General features: G+C 45.9%; 1 protein-coding gene across 1 annotated transcript in view; it reads left to right on the forward strand.

Moving 5' to 3' along the window:
- Nucleotides 1-200: 200 nt before the first annotated feature.
- Nucleotides 201-18794, forward strand: part of LOC139396436 (threonine aspartase 1-like) — a gene marked incomplete at its 3' end in the record, with an annotated part of 26008 nt that continues 7414 nt past the window's right edge. Inside the window, exons 1-7 of the mRNA XM_071143480.1 lie at nt 201-271; nt 993-1187; nt 1817-1884; nt 4481-4549; nt 10980-11100; nt 17241-17325; nt 17646-17725. Coding sequence (XP_070999581.1) covers nt 1043-1187; nt 1817-1884; nt 4481-4549; nt 10980-11100; nt 17241-17325; nt 17646-17725 — 568 coding nt within the window. The remainder of the gene's footprint in view (nt 272-992; nt 1188-1816; nt 1885-4480; nt 4550-10979; nt 11101-17240; nt 17326-17645; nt 17726-18794) is intronic.

Below are 18794 nucleotides of genomic sequence, written 5' to 3' on the forward strand. Positions count from 1 at the left end.
ATTATGTCTCGTTCCAGTCTAGTCGGAAACGAGTAAACGCGGAAATTTCCGACTTGCCATCTGGTTGATAGCGGCAATTGTATAACTATAAACAGTTACAAAAGTTGAAAATTACCGAGTTTCCTGGTGCCGACTAGTATTTGAACGTGGCAATAATGTTTTGGGACGCGCACATTTGCGTCATGTGACGTAACCCTGAACCCGGAAGAGATTTCTGCTGCAGAGCCGCAGCCAGAGTACAATCTCAACTTGCAAAGTTTTTAATAGTAAAGTAAGTTTTCACATAAACACAAGAACACGTACCTGGTCCGTACTAGTGTGGCAGCTAGTTAGCAGATTCGTGCAAAAAAACAAGTTTTTATAGTCGAGTCTTCAAAATGTGGATGCTATGCTATGTAGCTAGTTAGCTTGCTCAGTTGTCGCAAAACGTTAGATGTCAACGAATATTTGCACGCTGTAACTACGCACTGAGGGACACATGCTACCTTTCTCTAATCGTTAGTTAGACACTTTTATTTTTAAATCAATTTATTCGATAACAACCTAGACGTTAAGGCTAACTAGCTTCCAAACAGACTAGCCAGCTAAGCTAATGCCTACAATGGCATGTCAGCCTGAATGATGTAGTCTCGGGGAATCACATTGTTTACATTGTGGCAGGCAACCCGTCTCAGTCAAACAACCCAGCAGCAACACTGTGTCCCCACTCAGTTGATTTGTGCGATGAGCTTTTCCCCAAGCAGGTTTGAACTAAAATGATATTGTGCGCCTTTTTAGTGTCGGCACCTACTTATCCAGACTATCAAAGCACAGTCCAAAATCACACAATGTTCATAGATCACGTTCAGCAGATGACTGTTGACACTGCTTATAGGCATTTGCTAAAATACAACTCGTTTATCAATTGTGGTACACAGATGCTTAAGCCACCATTCCTAGTAGGACAAATGGCATCTCCCCATTTAAAAAAAAAAATATATATTTTCTCCCAGGTGTGAGAGCCAAGATGCCAGTGTTACCTGGGGCCAATGGTCCATGATGCATGTGGAGGGTTATGGAGACGCCACTGAACTGTGCTGAAGAGCAACAACCCCCTCCTGCCTCCTGGTCGACAGTCACACCACAGGAGTCTCCTGCAGACAGAAACGACAAGGGGAACGCTGTTGGCTTTGTGTTGGTGCATGCAGGTTTGGTGTACTTTGGTGTACCTTTAGTGGTCTGATTTTTCTGTGCTGCGTAAATTAAGCCGTTGTCAGGTGTCCGATGAGATGACATTCAGTTTACATGTGATAAGGATAAGTTACTGATGACGTTGACTGTCTCTATATATATACTGAATCTGTTATCACTTCTGGAGCGTTATCGTGTTCTGTCTTCTTACCTACTACTTTAACCACACTTAGAGAGCTTGTTTCCCGCTGTTCATACATTTTTGGTAGAGTGCGTCCCCTATTCTAATTTATCAGCAGTTGTCGAACATACACGCGTGTGTGTGTGTGCGCTCGCGCATGTGTGCGTGTGAAAATACTATTCTCTTCCTCAATAGTGTGCAGAAATGAGTACAACATCCTGGCATTTACATCCCCCTACTATTTTGAACCCACGTCTGTGTATTCTGACATGGCCTCTGACTATGCAGACCGTGAAAGAGAGGCCTACAAAATGGGATGTAGGATGATGTCATCATTAACCAGCTGTTGAAAACGACACACTGTCTTTACTGATGAATTTGCAACCCTTTTAAAAAAAAATAAATAAAAAAAATTCACATCACATACCTTCTTTTCACTTCTTTGTGTGTTGTATTTTTTTTCAGGAGCAGGATACCACTCTGAGTCCAAAGCCAAGGAATACAGGCATGTCTGCAAGAGAGCTTGTCAGAGAGTGAGTTTCCTTCGCCTTGTCCGGCGCTTCCTGCATCAGTGCAGAATGCACCGCTTTGCACATGGCTTTGGCCAATGTTAACGCCTGTTTCCCATGCCAATAAAGCCCCTTGAATTGAATTGAATTGAGAGGAAGCCGCGGTAGAGTATTGAGACGACAGCGCTGTGGTCGTGTTCAGATCAGGAGGACAGGGAGGGATCTAGCACCCTGTCTTCAGAGAGGAGTCCCGTGTGAGACGGTGTTGCGTCAGGGAGTTATGTGTAATGGTAACACGGCATCGTCAGTCTCAGCTGGTCGGAGAAAACTACACGCTGTAATGTCATGTTCCGGCACTTCCTGTGTTTTCAGCAGAAAACCTCCTTTTACTTGTATTTTATAGTCCATCAGATTAGAGCAGGGTCAGGGTCAGGGTCAGGGTCGGGTTGGGTCAGGGTCAGGGTTGGGTCAGGGTCTGGGTCAGGGTCAGGGTCAGGGTTAGGGTTAGGGTTAGGGTTAGCAGCTACAGACGTCCACGGGGAACATCGGCTGTCTGTCCAAGTCTCTATCCTGTCTCTGTCTCTGTCTGTCTATATGCTGTCTCTGTGCTGGCTGTCTCTGTGCTGTCTCTATCCTGTCTCTGTACTATCTGTCTCTGTGCTGTCTGTCTCTAACCTGTCTCTGTACTGTCTGTCTATATGCTGTCTCTGTCTGTCTATATGCTGTCCAAGTCTCTATCCTGTCTCTGTACTGTCTATATGCTGTCTCTGTGTTGTCTCTTTGTGCTGTCTACTGTCTCTTTGCTGTCTCTGTGTTGTCTCTGTCTCTTTGCTGTTTCTGTGTTGTCTGTCTCTGTGCTGTCTTTTGGCTGTCTCTGTGCTGGCTGTCTCTGTGCTGGCTGTCTCTGTGCTAGCTGTCTCTGTGCTGTCTGTCTCTGTGCTGTCTACTGTGCTGTCTACTGTCTCTTTGCTGTCTTTGTGTTGTCTCTGTCATGTCCCTACTGTCTCTTTCTCTGTTGTCTACTGTCTGTCTATATTCTGTCTCAGTGCTGTCTCTCTGTGTACTGTCTCTGTGCCGTCTCTGTCTCTCTCTCGATGTCGTCTCTGTCTCCGTCTCTGTCTCTGTGCCGTCTCTCTCTCGATGTCGTCTCTCTCGATGTCGTCTCTGTCTCTGTGCCGTCTCTCTCTCGATGTCGTCTCTGTCTCTGTGCCGTCACTCTCTCGATGTCGTCTCTGTCTCTGTGCCGTCACTCTCTCGATGTCGTCTCTGTCTCTGTGCCGTCTCTGTCTCTCTCTCGATGTCGTCTCTGTGTCGTCTCTGTCTCTGTGCCGTCTCTGTCTCTGTGCCGTCTCTGTCTCTGTGCCGTCTCTGTCTCTGTGCCGTCTCTGTCTCTGTGCCGTCTCTGTCTCTGTCTCTGTGCCGTCTCTGTCTCGGTGCCGTCTCTGTCTCGGTGCCGTCTCTCTCGGTGCCGTCTCTGTCTCGGTGCCGTCTCTGTCTCGGTGCCGTCTCTGTCTCGGTGCCGTCTCTGTCTCGGTGCCGTCTCTGTGCCGTCTCTGTCTCTGTGCCGTCTCTGTCTCTGTGCCGTCTCTGTCTCGGTGCCGTCTCTGTCTCTGTGCCGTCTCTGTCTCTGTGCCGTCTCTGTCTCTGTGCCGTCTCTGTGCCGTCTCTGTCTCTGTGCCGTCTCTGTCTGTAATGTCTCCGTCTCTGTGCCGTCTCTGTCTCTCTCTCTGTGCCGTCTCTGTCTCTCTCTCTGTGCCGTCTATGTAGTGTTAAGTGATGCAGTAGGTAAATGCTGTCTCTGTAGTGTTGAATGATGCAGTAGGTAAATGCTGTCTCTGTAGTGTTGAATGATGCAGTAGGTAAATGCTGTCTCTGTAGTGTTGAGTGATGCAGTAGGTAAATGCTGTCTCTGTAGTGTTGAGTGATGCAGTAGGTTAATGCTGTCTCTGTAGTGTTGAGTGATGCAGTAGGTAAATGCTGTCTCTGTAGTGTTGAGTGATGCAGTAGGTAAATGCTGTCTCTGTAGTGTTGAGTGATGCAGTAGATAAATGCTGTCTCTGTAGTGTTGAGTGATGCAGTAGGTAAATGCTGTCTCTGTAGTGTTGAATGATGCAGTAGGTAAATGCTGTCTCTGTAGTGTTGAGTGATGCAGTAGGTAAATGCTGTCTATGTAGTGTTGAATGATGCAGTAGGTAAATGCTGTCTCTGTAGTGTTGAGTGATGCAGTAGGTAAATGCTGTCTCTGTAGTGTTGAATGATGCAGTAGGTAAATGCTGTCTCTGTAGTGTTGAGTGATGCAGTAGGTAAATGCTGTCTCTGTAGTGTTGAGTGATGCAGTAGGTAAATGCTGTCTCTGTAGTGTTGAATGATGCAGTAGGTAAATGCTGTCTCTGTGAAATATGATCCCCATGATTTGTTGGTGTTCAATCAGCAAGGAGAGAGATTGTATTGCTCTTACCCTGTTTGCATCATGGGTCGTGTTCATTAGGGCATGCAACGGACAACAACGAGTAAGTCCAGGGAGACTCTCCCTGTTTCAGTCCCTTGTTCGTCTGTTGTGCGCCCCGTGAACACGGCGACTGTCAACTGTCCTACCTGTAATGTAACGTCTCTCTCTCAGGCTGTGGACAGACTGAAAGCCGGTGCTCTGGCAGTGGACGCTGTGACCGCAGCCCTTGTTGAGCTTGAGGTTAGTGTGTGTGTGTGTGTGTGTGTGTGTGTGTGTGTGTGTGTGTGTATGTGTGTGTGACCACAGCCCTTGTTGAGCTTGAGGTTAGTGTGTGTGTGTGTGTGAGAGACCACAGCCCTTGTTGAGCTTGAGGTTAGTGTGTGTGTGTGTGACCACAGCCCTTGTTGAGCTTGAGGTTAGTGTGTGTGTGTGTGTGACCGCAGCCCTTGTTGAGCTTGAGGTTAGTGTGAGTGTGAGACCACGGACCTAGTTCAGCTTGAGGTTAGTGTGAGTGTGAGACCACGGACCTAGTTCAGCTTGAGGTTAGTGTGAGACCACGGACCTAGTTCAGCTTGAGGTTAGTGTGAGTGTGAGACCACGGACCTAGTTCAGCTTGAGGTTAGTGTGAGTGTGAGACCACGGACCTAGTTCAGCTTGAGGTTAGTGTGAGTGTGAGACCACGGACCTAGTTCAGCTTGAGGTTAGTGTGAGTGTGAGTGTGAGACCACGGACCTAGTTCAGCTTGAGGTTAGTGTGAGTGTGAGACCACGGACCTAGTTCAGCTTGAGGTTAGTGTGAGTGTGAGACCACGGACCTAGTTCAGCTTGAGGTTAGTGTGAGTGTGAGACCACGGACCTAGTTCAGCTTGAGGTTAGTGTGAGTGTGAGACCACGGACCTAGTTCAGCTTGAGGTTAGTGTGAGTGTGAGTGTGAGACCACGGACCTAGTTCAGCTTGAGGTTAGTGTGAGTGTGAGACCACGGACCTAGTTCAGCTTGAGGTTAGTGTGAGTGTGAGACCACGGACCTAGTTCAGCTTGAGGTTAGTGTGAGTGTGAGACCACGGACCTAGTTCAGCTTGAGGTTAGTGTGTGTGTGAGTGTGAGACCACGGACCTAGTTCAGCTTGAGGTTAGTGTGTGTGTGTGTGTGTGAGTGTGAGACCACGGACCTAGTTCAGCTTGAGGTTAGTGTGAGTGTGAGACCACGGACCTAGTTCAGCTTGAGGTTAGTGTGTGTGTGAGACCACGGACCTAGTTCAGCTTGAGGTTAGTGTGTGTGTGTGTGTGTGTGTGTGTGTGTGTGTGTGTGTGTGTGTGTGTGTGTGTGTGTGTGTGTGTGTGTGTGTGTGTGTGTGTGTGTGTGTGTGTGTGTGTGTGAGACCACGGACCTAGTTCAGCTTGAGGTTAGTGTGTGTGTGAGACCACGGACCTAGTTCAGCTTGAGGTTAGTGTGTGTGTGTGTGTGTGTGTGTGTGTGAGACCACGGACCTAGTTCAGCTTGAGGTTAGTGTGTGTGTGAGACCACGGACCTAGTTCAGCTTGAGGTTAGTGTGTGTGTGTGTGTGTGTGTGTGTGTGTGTGAGTGTGTGTGTGTGTGTGTGTGTGACCACGGACCTAGTTCAGCTTGAGGTTAGTGTGTGTGTGAGACCACGGACCTAGTTCAGCTTGAGGTTAGTGTGAGTGTGTGAGACCACGGACCTAGTTCAGCTTGAGGTTAGTGTGAGTGTGAGACCACGGACCTAGTTCAGCTTGAGGTTTGTGTGAGTGTGAGACCACGGACCTAGTTCAGCTTGAGGTTAGTGTGTGTGTGAGACCACGGACCTAGTTCAGCTTGAGGTTAGTGTGAGTGTGAGACCACGGACCTAGTTCAGCTTGAGGTTAGTGTGAGTGTGAGACCACGGACCTAGTTCAGCTTGAGGTTAGTGTGAGTGTGAGACCACGGACCTAGTTCAGCTTGAGGTTAGTGTGTGTGTGAGTGTGAGACCACGGACCTAGTTCAGCTTGAGGTTAGTGTGTGTGTGAGACCACGGACCTAGTTCAGCTTGAGGTTAGTGTGTGTGTGACCGCAGCCCTTGTTGAGCTTGAGGTTAGTGTGTGTGTGTGTGTGTGTGTGAGACCACGGACCTAGTTCAGCTTGAGGTTAGTGTGAGTGTGAGACCACGGACCTAGTTCAGCTTGAGGTTAGTGTGTGTGTGAGACCACGGACCTAGTTCAGCTTGAGGTTAGTGTGTGTGTGACCGCAGCCCTAGTTCAGCTTGAGGTTAGTGTGTGTGTGTGTGTGTGTGTGTGTGTGTGTGTGTGAGACCACGGACCTAGTTCAGCTTGAGTTATCTTGGAACCAGAGAGGATTTAAACGTGTTCTATGACACATGAGGGCTGAGAGAGGCACTGCCATATATACAGGGAGAGAGGCACTGCCATATATACAGGGAGAGAGGCACTGCCATATATACAGGGAGAGAGGCACTGCCATATATACAGGGAGAGAGGCACTGCCATATATACAGGGAGAGAGGCACTGCCATATATACAGGGAGAGAGGCACTGCCATATATACAGGGAGAGAGGCACTGCCATATATACAGGGAGAGAGGCACTGCCATATATACAGGGAGAGAGGCACTGCCATATATACAGGGAGAGAGGCACTGCCATATATACAGGGAGAGAGGCACTGCCATATATACAGGGAGAGAGGCACTGCCATATATACAGGGAGAGAGGCACTGCCATATATACAGGGAGAGAGGCACTGCCATATATACAGGGAGAGAGGCACTGCCATATATACAGGGAGAGAGGCACTGCCATATATACAGGGAGAGAGGCACTGCCATATATACAGGGAGAGAGGCACTGCCATATATACAGGGAGAGAGGCACTGCCATATATACAGGGAGAGAGGCACTGCCATATATACAGGGAGAGAGGCACTGCCATATATACAGGGAGAGAGGCACTGCCATATATACAGGGAGAGAGGCACTGCCATATATACAGGGAGAGAGGCACTGCCATATATACAGGGAGAGAGGCACTGCCATATATACAGGGAGAGAGGCACTGCCATATATACAGGGAGAGAGGCACTGCCATATATACAGGGAGAGAGGCGCTGCATTCAGGAAACTATTCAGACCCCTCCCCCTTTTTCCACATGTTGTTACGTTACAGCCTTATTCTCAAATTGATGAGGAAATGTTTTTCTTTCATTAAAGAAGTCTTTTTTTTTTGTAGGCCGTCATTGTAAATACGAATTTGTTCTAAACTGACTTGCCTAGTTAAATAAAATAAATAAAATCTACACACAATACCCTATAATGACAAAGCGAAAACAGTTTTTTTAGAAATGTTTTCAAATGTATATATATTTTTTTAAAGGATATCGTATTTACTTACGTTTTCAGACCCTTTGCTATGAGACTCGGAATTGTTCTCAGGTGCATCCTGTTTCCATTGAACATCCTTGACATATTTCTACAACTTGATTGGAGTCCACCTGTGGTAAATTCAATTGATTGGACATGATTTGGAAAGGCACACACCTGTCTATATAAGGTCCCACAGTTGACAGAGCATGTCAGAGCAATAACCAAGACATGAGAACAAGGAATTGTTTGTAGAGATCCGAGACAGGATTGTGTCGAGGCAGAGATCTGGGGAAGGGTACCAAAACATTTCTGCAGCATTGAAGGTCCCCAAGAACACAGTGGCCTCCATCATTCTGAAATGGAAGAAGTTTGGATCCACCAAGAGTCTTCCTAGAGCTGGCCGCCCGGCCAAACTGAGCAATTAGGGGAGAAGGGCCTTGGTCAGTGAGGTGACCAAGAACCCGATGTTCACTCTGACAGAGCTCCAGAGTTCCTCTGTGGAGATGGGAGAACCTTCCAGAAGGACAGCCATCTCTGCAGCACTCCACCAATCAGGCCTTTATGGTAGAGTTGCCAGATGGAACCCAGATGGAACCCACTCCTCAGTAAAAAGGAATATGACAGCCCACTTGGAGTTTGCCAAAAGGCACCTATATTTTCTCAGACCATGAGAAACAAGATTCTCTGGTCTGATGAAACCAAGATTGAACTCTTTGACCTGAATGCAGAGCGTCACGTTTGGAGGAAACCTGGCAGCATCCCTATGGTGAAGCATGGTGGTGTTGGCAGCATGCTGAGAAGAATGTTTTTCAGCGGCAGGGACCGGGAGACTAGTCAGGAACGAGGCAAAGATGAACGGAGCAAAGTACAGAGAGCCCCTTGACAACCTGCTCTAGAACGCTCAGGACCTCAGACTGGAACGAAGGTTCACCTTCGAGACAAGTTTCAATGTCCTTGAGTGGCCCAGCTAGAGCCCAGACTTGAACCCCCATCAAACATCTTTCGAGAGACAGAGCGATTCTCCCCATCCAACCTGACAGAGCTTGAGAGGATCTGCAGAGAAGAATGGGAGAAACTCCCCAAATACAGGTGTGTCAAGCTTGTAGCATCATACCCAAGAAGACTCGAGGCTGTAATCGCTGCCAAAGGTGCTTCAACAAAGTACTGAGTACAGGGTCTGAATACTTACGCAAATATGATATTTCAGTTTTTTATTTGTAATAAATTTACAAACATTTCTAAAGACCTGTTTTTTGCTGTGGTGTATTGTGTGTGTGTGTGTAGGATACATTTAAGAAAAATATATATATTTTAGATTTAGGCTGTTATGTAACAAAAAGTGGGAAAAGTCAAGAGGTCTGATTACCTTCCTAATGTAATTTCACAATTTTCACCATCATTTAATTAGATTTTTGTTGACTGTTTGAATTGCGGTGTATTTGTACAACAAAGCTGATTTTAGAGGAAAACCTTTATATATATATATAATTTAAAAAAAAGTAAAGCCCAGCCCTATTGCACACTGAATCTGAGTACAGACACGCATTAAATCCAACCACAGATGCCTTTTAAAGCACTACTCCTGAATTCTAAAAACATGCATATCACAGAGTGAGTATTTAATGGACTGAATGGACTGTTAGGATCCTTACAAAGTGATGTGTGACATAACATCTATGTTTAGATCACAGCTACTTAGTCCTCCTACTGGGTGAAGGAAGGAGGCCCTAGTAAAGTTTCCTTTCTGTGAAAATGTATATCTGTGTCTAAATGTCCTATTTCTTAATGTAAACTTGGCAAAGAAACTTCCCTTTTTCAGGACCTTTGTCTTTCAAAGATAATTTGTAAAAATCCAAATAACTTCACAGATCTTCATTTGTAAAGGGTTTAAACACTGTTTCCCATGCTTGTTCAATGAACCATAAACATTTAATGAACATGCACCTGTGGAACGGTTGTTAAGACACTAACAGCTTACAGACGGTAGGCAATTAAGGTCACAGTTATGAAAACTTAGGACACTAAAGAGGCCTTTCTACTGACTCTGAAAAACACCAAAGAAAGATGCCCAGGGTCCCTGCTCATCTGCGTGAACGTGCCTTAGGCATGCTGCAAGGAGGCATGAGGACTGCAGATGTGGCCAGGGCAATAAATTGCAATGTGCGTACTGTGAGACGCCTAAGACAGCGCTACAGGGAGACAGGACGGACAGCTGATCATCCTCGCAGTGACAGACCACGTGTAACAACACCTGCACAGGATCGGTACATCTGAACATCACACCTGCGGGACAGGTACAGGATAGCAACAACAACTGCCCAAGTTACACCAGGAATGCACAATCTCTCCATCAGTGCTCAGACTGTCTGTGAGAGGCTGGACTGAGGGCCTGTAGGCCTGTTGTAAGGCAGGTCCTCACCAGACATCATCACTATGGGCACAAACCCACCATCGCTGGACCAGACAGGACTGGCAAAAAGCGCTCTTCACTGACGAGTCGCAGTTTTGTCTCACCAGGGGTGATGGTCGGATTCGCATTTATTGTCGATGGAATGAGCTTTACACCGAGGCCTGTACTTTGGAATGGGATCGATTTAGAGGTGGAGGGTCTGTCATTGTCTGGGGCGGTGTGTCACAGCATCATCGGACTGAGCTTGTTGTCATTGCAGGCAATCTCAACGCTGTGCGTTACAGGGAAGACATCCTCCTCCCTCATGTGGTAACCTTCCTGCAGGCTCATCCTGACATGACCCTCCAGCATGACAATGCCACCAGCCATACTGCTCATTCTGTGCGTGACTTCCTGCAAGACAGAAATGTCAGTGTTCTGCCATGGCCAGCGACGAGCCCGGATCTCACGCCTGGGACCCTTTGGATCGGAGGGTGAGGACTAGGGCCATTCCCCCCTCCCAGAAATGTCTGGGAACTTGCAGGTTTCTTGGTGGAAGAGTGGGGTAACATCTCACAGCAAGAACTGGCAAATCGGGTGCAGTCCATGAGGAGGAGATGCACTACAGTACTTAATGCAGCTGGTGGCCACACCAGATAGTGACTGTTACTTTTGATTTTGACCCCCCCCATTTGTTCAGGGACACATTATTCCATTTCTGTTAGTCACATGTCTGTGGAACTTGTTCAGTTTATGTCTCAGTTGTTGAATCTTGTTATGTTCATACAAATATTTACACATGTTTAAGTTTGCTGAAAATAAACGCAGTTGACAGTGAGAGGACGTTCCTTTGTTTATCTGTGTCAAAGTGTCAGTTCATGATTCTTCTAAATGTTTTTGTCATCCACAGGATTCTCCGTTCACCAACGCTGGAATGGGCTCTAACTTAAACCTGTCTGGGGAGATCGAGTGTGACGCCAGCATCATGGATGGGAAGTCTTTACGTTACGGAGCTGTAGGTGCTGTTAGTGGTGGGTTACTGACCAACTACTGATGCCTTCGTGTTTGTGTAACTAGCAACTATTTAAAGCCCTATCGCAGGGGGCAAAACTTCTAGAAAATATATTCTATTCTGGTTGTAATGTTGTCAGATTGACGTTATTTCAACCAGCTCTGCCTGTTGGGATCTATGGTAGAACTTCAGCTATAAGCAACCCTGAACCAACTTTTCAGCTATACGCCACCCTGAACCAACCCTTGAGCTATCAGCATTGTACAGTCCCCTGAACCAACCCTTCAGCTTTGTGGAGTGCATTCCTCGATAGCTGGTTCTACATCTACAGATCCAACCCCTTTTAAAAGAGTGACGATGTTATTGGCTTTGTAACCAGTCCTGCACAGTGTTCACCATTAACATTTCAGCAGTCTGCCCTGCGCCAAAAAGGCCTCCAGCAAAGGCAGATCTCCTGAGTATAGACTTCACAATGTTCTGAGAACACACAACCACACACACACAACCACACACACAACCACACACACACACACAACCACACACACACAACCACACACACAACCACACACACACACACAACCACACACACAACCACAACCACAACCACACACACACACACACACAACCACACACACACACACACACAACCACACACACACAACCACACACACACACACACAACACACACACACACACACAACCACACACACAACCACACACACACACACAACCACACACACACACACACAACCACACACACACACACACAACCACACACACACAAACACAACCACACACACACAACCACACACACACACAACCACACACACACACACAACCACACACACACACACACACAACCACACACACACACACACAACCACACACACACACACACACAACCACACACACACACACACACAACCACACACACACACACACACAACCACACAACCACACACACAACCACACACACACACACACACACACTAGAGGCGAACGTCAGCGGGCATTTCGACATTGAGGTAAAACAACAAAACAAGACACAGACGCCGTCTTTTACTCCCCTGCGTGCTGCAACAGTCAGACATTTTTAAAATTTAAATCAGTACATGACAAATGAAAGTTTCTTGGCTCCGATTGGACCTGTTCTGTTTTGTTCTGTTCTTTCCAGGCCTGTATTTCACATAAGGGCAGTGTAGTAATTCACTACGTAGGTGTATTGTAAACCACGTCCTATAACAGGTCTATGAGCCAAGGTTGTAGGTTCAATTCCCACAGAGATCCGAGACACTTAACAAAAAAAAATATATATATATTTACTCACTTCTCTTGTAAGAAGTTTGGACAGAGGTGTCTGCTAAGTGGAATACACCACAACAGTACCTGGCGTGTACCAGTCTATTTACTGGCTCCATAGAGCTGTTGTGGAGGTCCTGAGCTGACGTGCTGGTCTGTGGTTTTGAAGGCCGGTTGGATGTACCGCCAAATTCTCTAAAATGACATTGGAGGCGCTTTATGGTATAGAAAATTTACTTTTAAATTCTCTGGAAACGGCTCTGGTGGACATTCCTGCAGTCAGCATGACAATTTCATGCTTCCTTCAACTTCTGTGGCGTTGTGTTGAGTGACGAAATTGTATATTTGAGAGTGGCCTTTTGATTGTCCACAGCACAAGGTGCACCTGTGTAATGATCATGCTGTTTAAATCAGCTTCTTGATATGCCACATCTGTCAGATGGATGGTTTATCTTGGCGAAGGAGAAATGTTCACTAACGAGGATGTAAACAAAGTTTTGCACAAAATTTAAGAGAAATAATTGTTTTTTTGTGCGTATCTTTTATTTGACCATGTTGCGTTTATATTTTTATTCTGTGTGTATGTATGTGTGTGTGTGTGTATATATATATATAATTACACACACACACACACAGAATAAAATATATATTTAATTAATTAGTACCAGTCAAAGGTTTGGACACCTACTCATTCAATGGTTTTTCTTTATTTTTACTATTTTCTGCAGAATAATAGTGAAGACATCAAAACTATTCAATAACACACATGTAGTAACCAAAAAAGTGTTAAACAAATCAAAATAGATTTGAGGTTCTTCAAAGTAGCCACCCTTTGCCTTGATGACAGCTTTGCACACTCAGCCAGATTCATGAGGTAGTCACCTGGAATGCATTTAAATTAACAGGTGTGCTTTGTTAAAAGTTAATTTGTGGCATTTCTTTCTTTCCTGTGTTTGAGCCATTCAGTTGTGTTGTAACAAGGTAGGGGTGGTATACAGAATATAGCCCTATTTGGTAAAAGACCAAGTCCATATTATGGCAAGAACAGCTCAAATAAGCAAAGAGAAATGACAGTCCATCATTACTTTAAGACATGAAGATCAGTCAATTTCAAGAACTTTGAAAGTTTCTTCAAGTGCAGTTGCAAAAACCATCAAGAGCTGTGATGAAACTGTCTCTCATGAGGACCACCACAGGAAAGGGAGACCCAGAGTTACCTCTGCTGCAGAGGATAAGTTCATTAGAGTTACCAGCCTCAGAAATTGTAGCTCAAGTAAATGCTTCACAGAGTTCAAGTAACAGACACATCTCAACATCAACTGTTCATGGTCGAATTGCTGCAAAGAAACCATTACTAAAGGACACCAATAAGAAGAAGAGACTTGCTTGGGCCAAGAAACATGAGCAATGGACATTAGACTGGTGGAAATCTGTCCTTTGGTCTGATGAGTCTAAATTTGAGATTTTTTGGTTTCAACCGCCGTGTCTTTGTGAGATGCAGAGTAGGTGAACGAATGATCTCTGCATGTGTGGTTCCCACCGTGAAGCATGGAGGAGGAGGTGTGGAGGTGCTTTGCTGGTGACACTGTGATTTATTTATAATTCAAGGCACACTTAACCAGCATGGCCACCACAGCACTCTGCAGTGATACGCCATCCCATCTGGTTTGAGCTTAGTGGGACGATCATTGGTTTATCAACAGAACAATGACCCAACACCTCCAGGCTGTGTAAGGGCTATTTGACCAAGAAGGAGAGTGATGGAGTGCTGCATCAGATGACCTGGCCTCCACAATCACTCGACCTCAACCCAATTGAGATGGTTTGGGATGAGTTGGACCGCGGAGTGAAGGAAAAGCAGCCAGCAAGTGCTCAGCATGTGTGGGAACTCCTTCAAGACTGTTGGAAAAGCATTCCAGGTGAAGCTGGTTGAGAGAATGCCAAGAGTGTGTAAAGCTGTCATCAAGACAACGGGTGGCTACTTTGAAGAATCTCAAATATAAAATATACTTTGATTTTAACACTTTTTTTGGTTACTACATGATTCCATATGTGTTATTTCACAGTTTTGATGTCTTCACTATTATTCTACAATGTAGAAAATAGTAAAAAATAAAGAAAAACCCTTGAATGAGTAGGTGTGTCCAAACTTTTGACTCGTATTATATATTCAGTATATTATTCAATATTCATTATTTTTGTACTTTTTGTGTGTGTGTGTGGGGGGGCACTAACTTCTTAAAATTCTACACATTTTGCCATGGGGTGGAGAGAAAATGTTACTGTTTTAAAGCTAATTTCCTACGATTCTAAGCATTTTGCCATGGGGTGGAGAGAAAATGTTACTGTTTTAAAGCTAATTTCCTACAATGCTAAGGATTTTGCCATGGGGTGGAGAGAAAATGTTACTGTTTTAAAGCTAATTTCCTACAATTCTAAGCATTTTGCCATGGGGTGGAGAGAAAATGTTACTGTTTTAAAGCTAATTTCCTACAATGCTAAGGATTTTGCCATGGGGTGGAGAGAAAATGTTACTGTTTTAAAGCTAATTTCCTACAATGCTAAGCATTTTGCCATGGGGTGGAGAGAAAATGTTACTGTTTTAAAGCTAATTTCCTACAATTCTAAGCATTTTGCCATGGGGTGGAGAGAAAATGTTACTGTTTTAAAGCTAATTTCCTACAATGCTAAGCATTTTGCCATGTGGTGGAGAGAAAATGTTACTGTTTTAAAGCTAATTTCCTACAACGCTAAGGATTTTGCCATGGGGTGGAGAGAAAATGTTACTGTTTTAAAGCTAATTTCCTACAATTCTAAGCATTTTGCCATGGGGTGGAGAGAAAATGTTACTGTTTTAAAGCTAATTTCCTACAATGCTAAGGATTTTGCCATGGGGTGGAGAGAAAATGTTACTGTTTTAAAGCTAATTTCCTACAATGCTAAGCATTTTGCCATGGGGTGGAGAGAAAATGTTACTGTTTTAAAGCTAATTTCCTACAATTCTAAGCATTTTGCCATGGGGTGGAGAGAAAATGTTACTGTTTTAAAGCTAATTTCCTACAATGCTAAGCATTTTGCCATGGGGTGGAGAGAAAATGTTACTGTTTTAAAGCAAATTTCCTACAATTCTAAGCATTTTGCCATAGGGTGGAGAAAATGTTACTGTTTTAAAGCTAATTTCCTACAATTCTAAGCATTTTGCCATGGGGTGGAGAGAAAATGTTACTGTTTTAAAGCTAATTTCCTACAATTCTAAGCATTTTGCCATGGGGTGGAGAGAAAATGTTACTGTTTTAAAGCTAATTTCCTACAATTCTAAGCATTTTGCCATGGGGTGGAGAGAAAATGTTACTGTTTTAAAGCTAATTTCCTACAATTCTAAGCATTTTGCCATGGGGTGGAGAGAAAATGTTACTGTTTTAAAGCTAATTTCCTACAATGCTAAGCATTTTGCCATGGGGTGGAGAGAAAATGTTACTGTTTTAAAGCTAATTTCCTACAATGCTAAGCATTTTGCCATGATTTATGACGTGTTCATATGTCTGGGGAGGTCTCGTACGTGGCCCAAAATGTGGACGGCCTTTGGGTTCACCAGAACCAGGATGAATAAAACACTGGTCTAATGGACTAATCCATCTCATCATTAGCTGCGGTGCTGGGTGATCCCTTCAAGCAATCTTTAAAATTGTTTTTAAATTTAACCTTTTATTTAACTAGGCAAGTCAGCTAAGAACAAATTCTTATTTACAATGACGGCCTGGGAACAGTGGGTTAACTGCCTTGTTTTAGGGACAGTTCGATCTAGCCTTTCGGTTACTTGGCCCAACGCTCTAACCACTAGGCTTCCTGCCGCGTGAACGACTACCTGCTGATTTCTTGTTTTATTACATAAGAACAGCCGAGTGAACGTGTGTTTACGCCGTCCTAACCACAGGACATGGCCTGGTGGATCTATATGTACCATGGAGACAGGGCCCTATGTAACCACAGAACATGGCCTGGTGGATCTATATGTACCATGGAGACAGGGCCCTATGTAACCACAGGACATGGCCTGGTGGATCTATATGTACCATGGAGACAGGGCCCTATGTAACCACAGAACATGGCCTGGTGGATCTATATGTACCATGGAGACAGGGCCCTATGTAACCCAGAACATGGCCTGGTGTATCTATATGTACCATGGAGACAGGGCCCTATGTAACCACAGAACATGGCCTGGTGGATCTATATGTACCATGGAGACAGGGCCCTATGTAACCACAGAACATGGCCTGGTGGATCTATATGTACCATGGAGACAGGGCCCTATGTAACCACAGAACATGGCCTGGTGGATCTATATGTACCATGGAGACAGGGCCCTATGTAACCACAGAACATGGCCTGGTGGATCTATATGTACCATGGAGACAGGGCCCTATGTAACCACAGAACATGGCCTGGTGTATCTATATGTACCATGGAGACAGGGCCCTATGTAACCACAGAACATGGCCTGGTGTATCTATATGTACCATGGAGACAGGGACCTATGTAACCACAGAACATGGCCTGGTGGATCTATATGTACCATGGAGACAGGGCCCTATGTAACCACAGAACATGGCCTGGTGTATCTATATGTACCATGGAGACAGGGCCCTATGTAACCACAGAACATGGCCTGGTGTATCTATATGTACCATGGAGACAGGGACCTATGTAACCACAGAACATGGCCTGGTGTATCTATATGTACCATGGAGACAGGGCCCTATGTAACCACAGAACATGGCCTGGTGTATCTATATGTACCATGGAGACAGGGACCTATGTAAAACCCCTTTATTCACAACCTTTCTGTTTCCTGTGCAGGTATAAACAACCCAGTGCTGGTGGCCAACAGGTTACTGAGTGAAGCCCAGAAAGGAAAGCTGTCAGCCGGACGAATACCCCCCTGGTAAACATCTCTTTTAAAAAATTATTTAAAAAAAAACACTATTGTCCAGTATTTTGTCTTACCTTTCACAGATTTACTTTGTGGAGCTCAATGTAACCCAGGAGGCTCTTAACTATTTCTGTAACGATCACTGGCACAGCAGTAACACTCTACTAACTCACAAGGGAATTAATGGTGAAAAGGATATCTGAAATGACTGAGAGAACATATAATCCAACCGGGGCCAAGAGCTAGAGGTGTGATTTTAACTGTGTGATCTCTGCGATGAATTTCCTCCACTGAAAGCATCGTTTATTGTTCTTTTTTTTTGATCTCTTAAGCTTTCTAGTGGGTCGAGGAGCACATGACTGGGCTGTGAACCATGGGATACCTCCTTGTCCCTCAGAGAAGATGGCTACCAGTGAGTATCTGTCAATCAGTCAATCATGTTTTTCTAGCTGGGAGGGGGGGGGGGGGGGGGGGGGGTCCAAATCCTGACGTGTGAGTGACCATGTAAATGAGAGTAAATCAACATTGTTTTCCTAACCTTTTGAGTGAACCTGACTGCGTGGTAGTGACCAGCCTGACCGTGTGTTAATGACCAGCCTGACCGTGTGGTAATGACCAGCCTGACCGTGTGTTAATGACCAGCCTGACCGTGTGGTAATGACCAGCCTGACCGTGTGGTAGTGACCAGCCTGACCGCGTGGTAGTGACCAGCCTGACCGTGTGGTAGTGACCAGCCTGACCGCGTGGTAGTGACCAGCCTGACCGCGTGGTAGTTACCAGCCTGACCGCGTGGTAGTGACCAGCCTGACCGTGTGGTAATGACCAGCCTGACCGTGTGGTAGTGACCAGCCTGACCGTGTGTTAATGACCAGCCTGACCGTGTGTTAATGACCAGCCTGACCGTGTGTTATTGACCAGCCTGACCGTGTGGTAATGACCAGCCTGACCGTGTGGTAGTGACCAGCCTGACCGCGTGTTAATGACCAGCCTGACCGCGTGGTAGTGACCAGCCTGACCGTGTGGTAGTGACCAGCCTGACCGCGTGGTAGTGACCAGCCTGACCGCGTGGTAGTGACCAGCCTGACCGCGTGGTAGTGACCAGCCTGACCGCGTGGTAGTGACCAGCCTGACCGCGTGGTAGTGACCAGCCTGACCGCGTGGTAGTGACCAGCCTGACCGCGTGGTAGTGACCAGCCTGACCGCGTGGTAGTGACCAGCCTGACCGCGTGGTAGTGACCAGCCTGACCGTGTGTTAATGACCAGCCTGACCGCGTGGTAGTGACCAGCCTGACCGTGTGTTAATGACCAGCCTGACCGCGTGGTAGTGACCAGCCTGACCGCGTGGTAGTGACCAGCCTGACCGCGTGGTAGTGACCAGCCTGACCGCGTGGTAGTGACCAGCCTGACCGTGTGTTAATGACCAGCCTGACCGCGTGGTAGTGACCAGCCTGACCGCGTGGTAGTGACCAGCCTGACCGCGT

The sequence above is a fragment of the Oncorhynchus clarkii genome, unplaced genomic scaffold (genome assembly GCF_045791955.1).
Source record: "Oncorhynchus clarkii lewisi isolate Uvic-CL-2024 unplaced genomic scaffold, UVic_Ocla_1.0 unplaced_contig_5071_pilon_pilon, whole genome shotgun sequence".
NCBI lineage: Eukaryota > Metazoa > Chordata > Actinopteri > Salmoniformes > Salmonidae > Oncorhynchus > Oncorhynchus clarkii.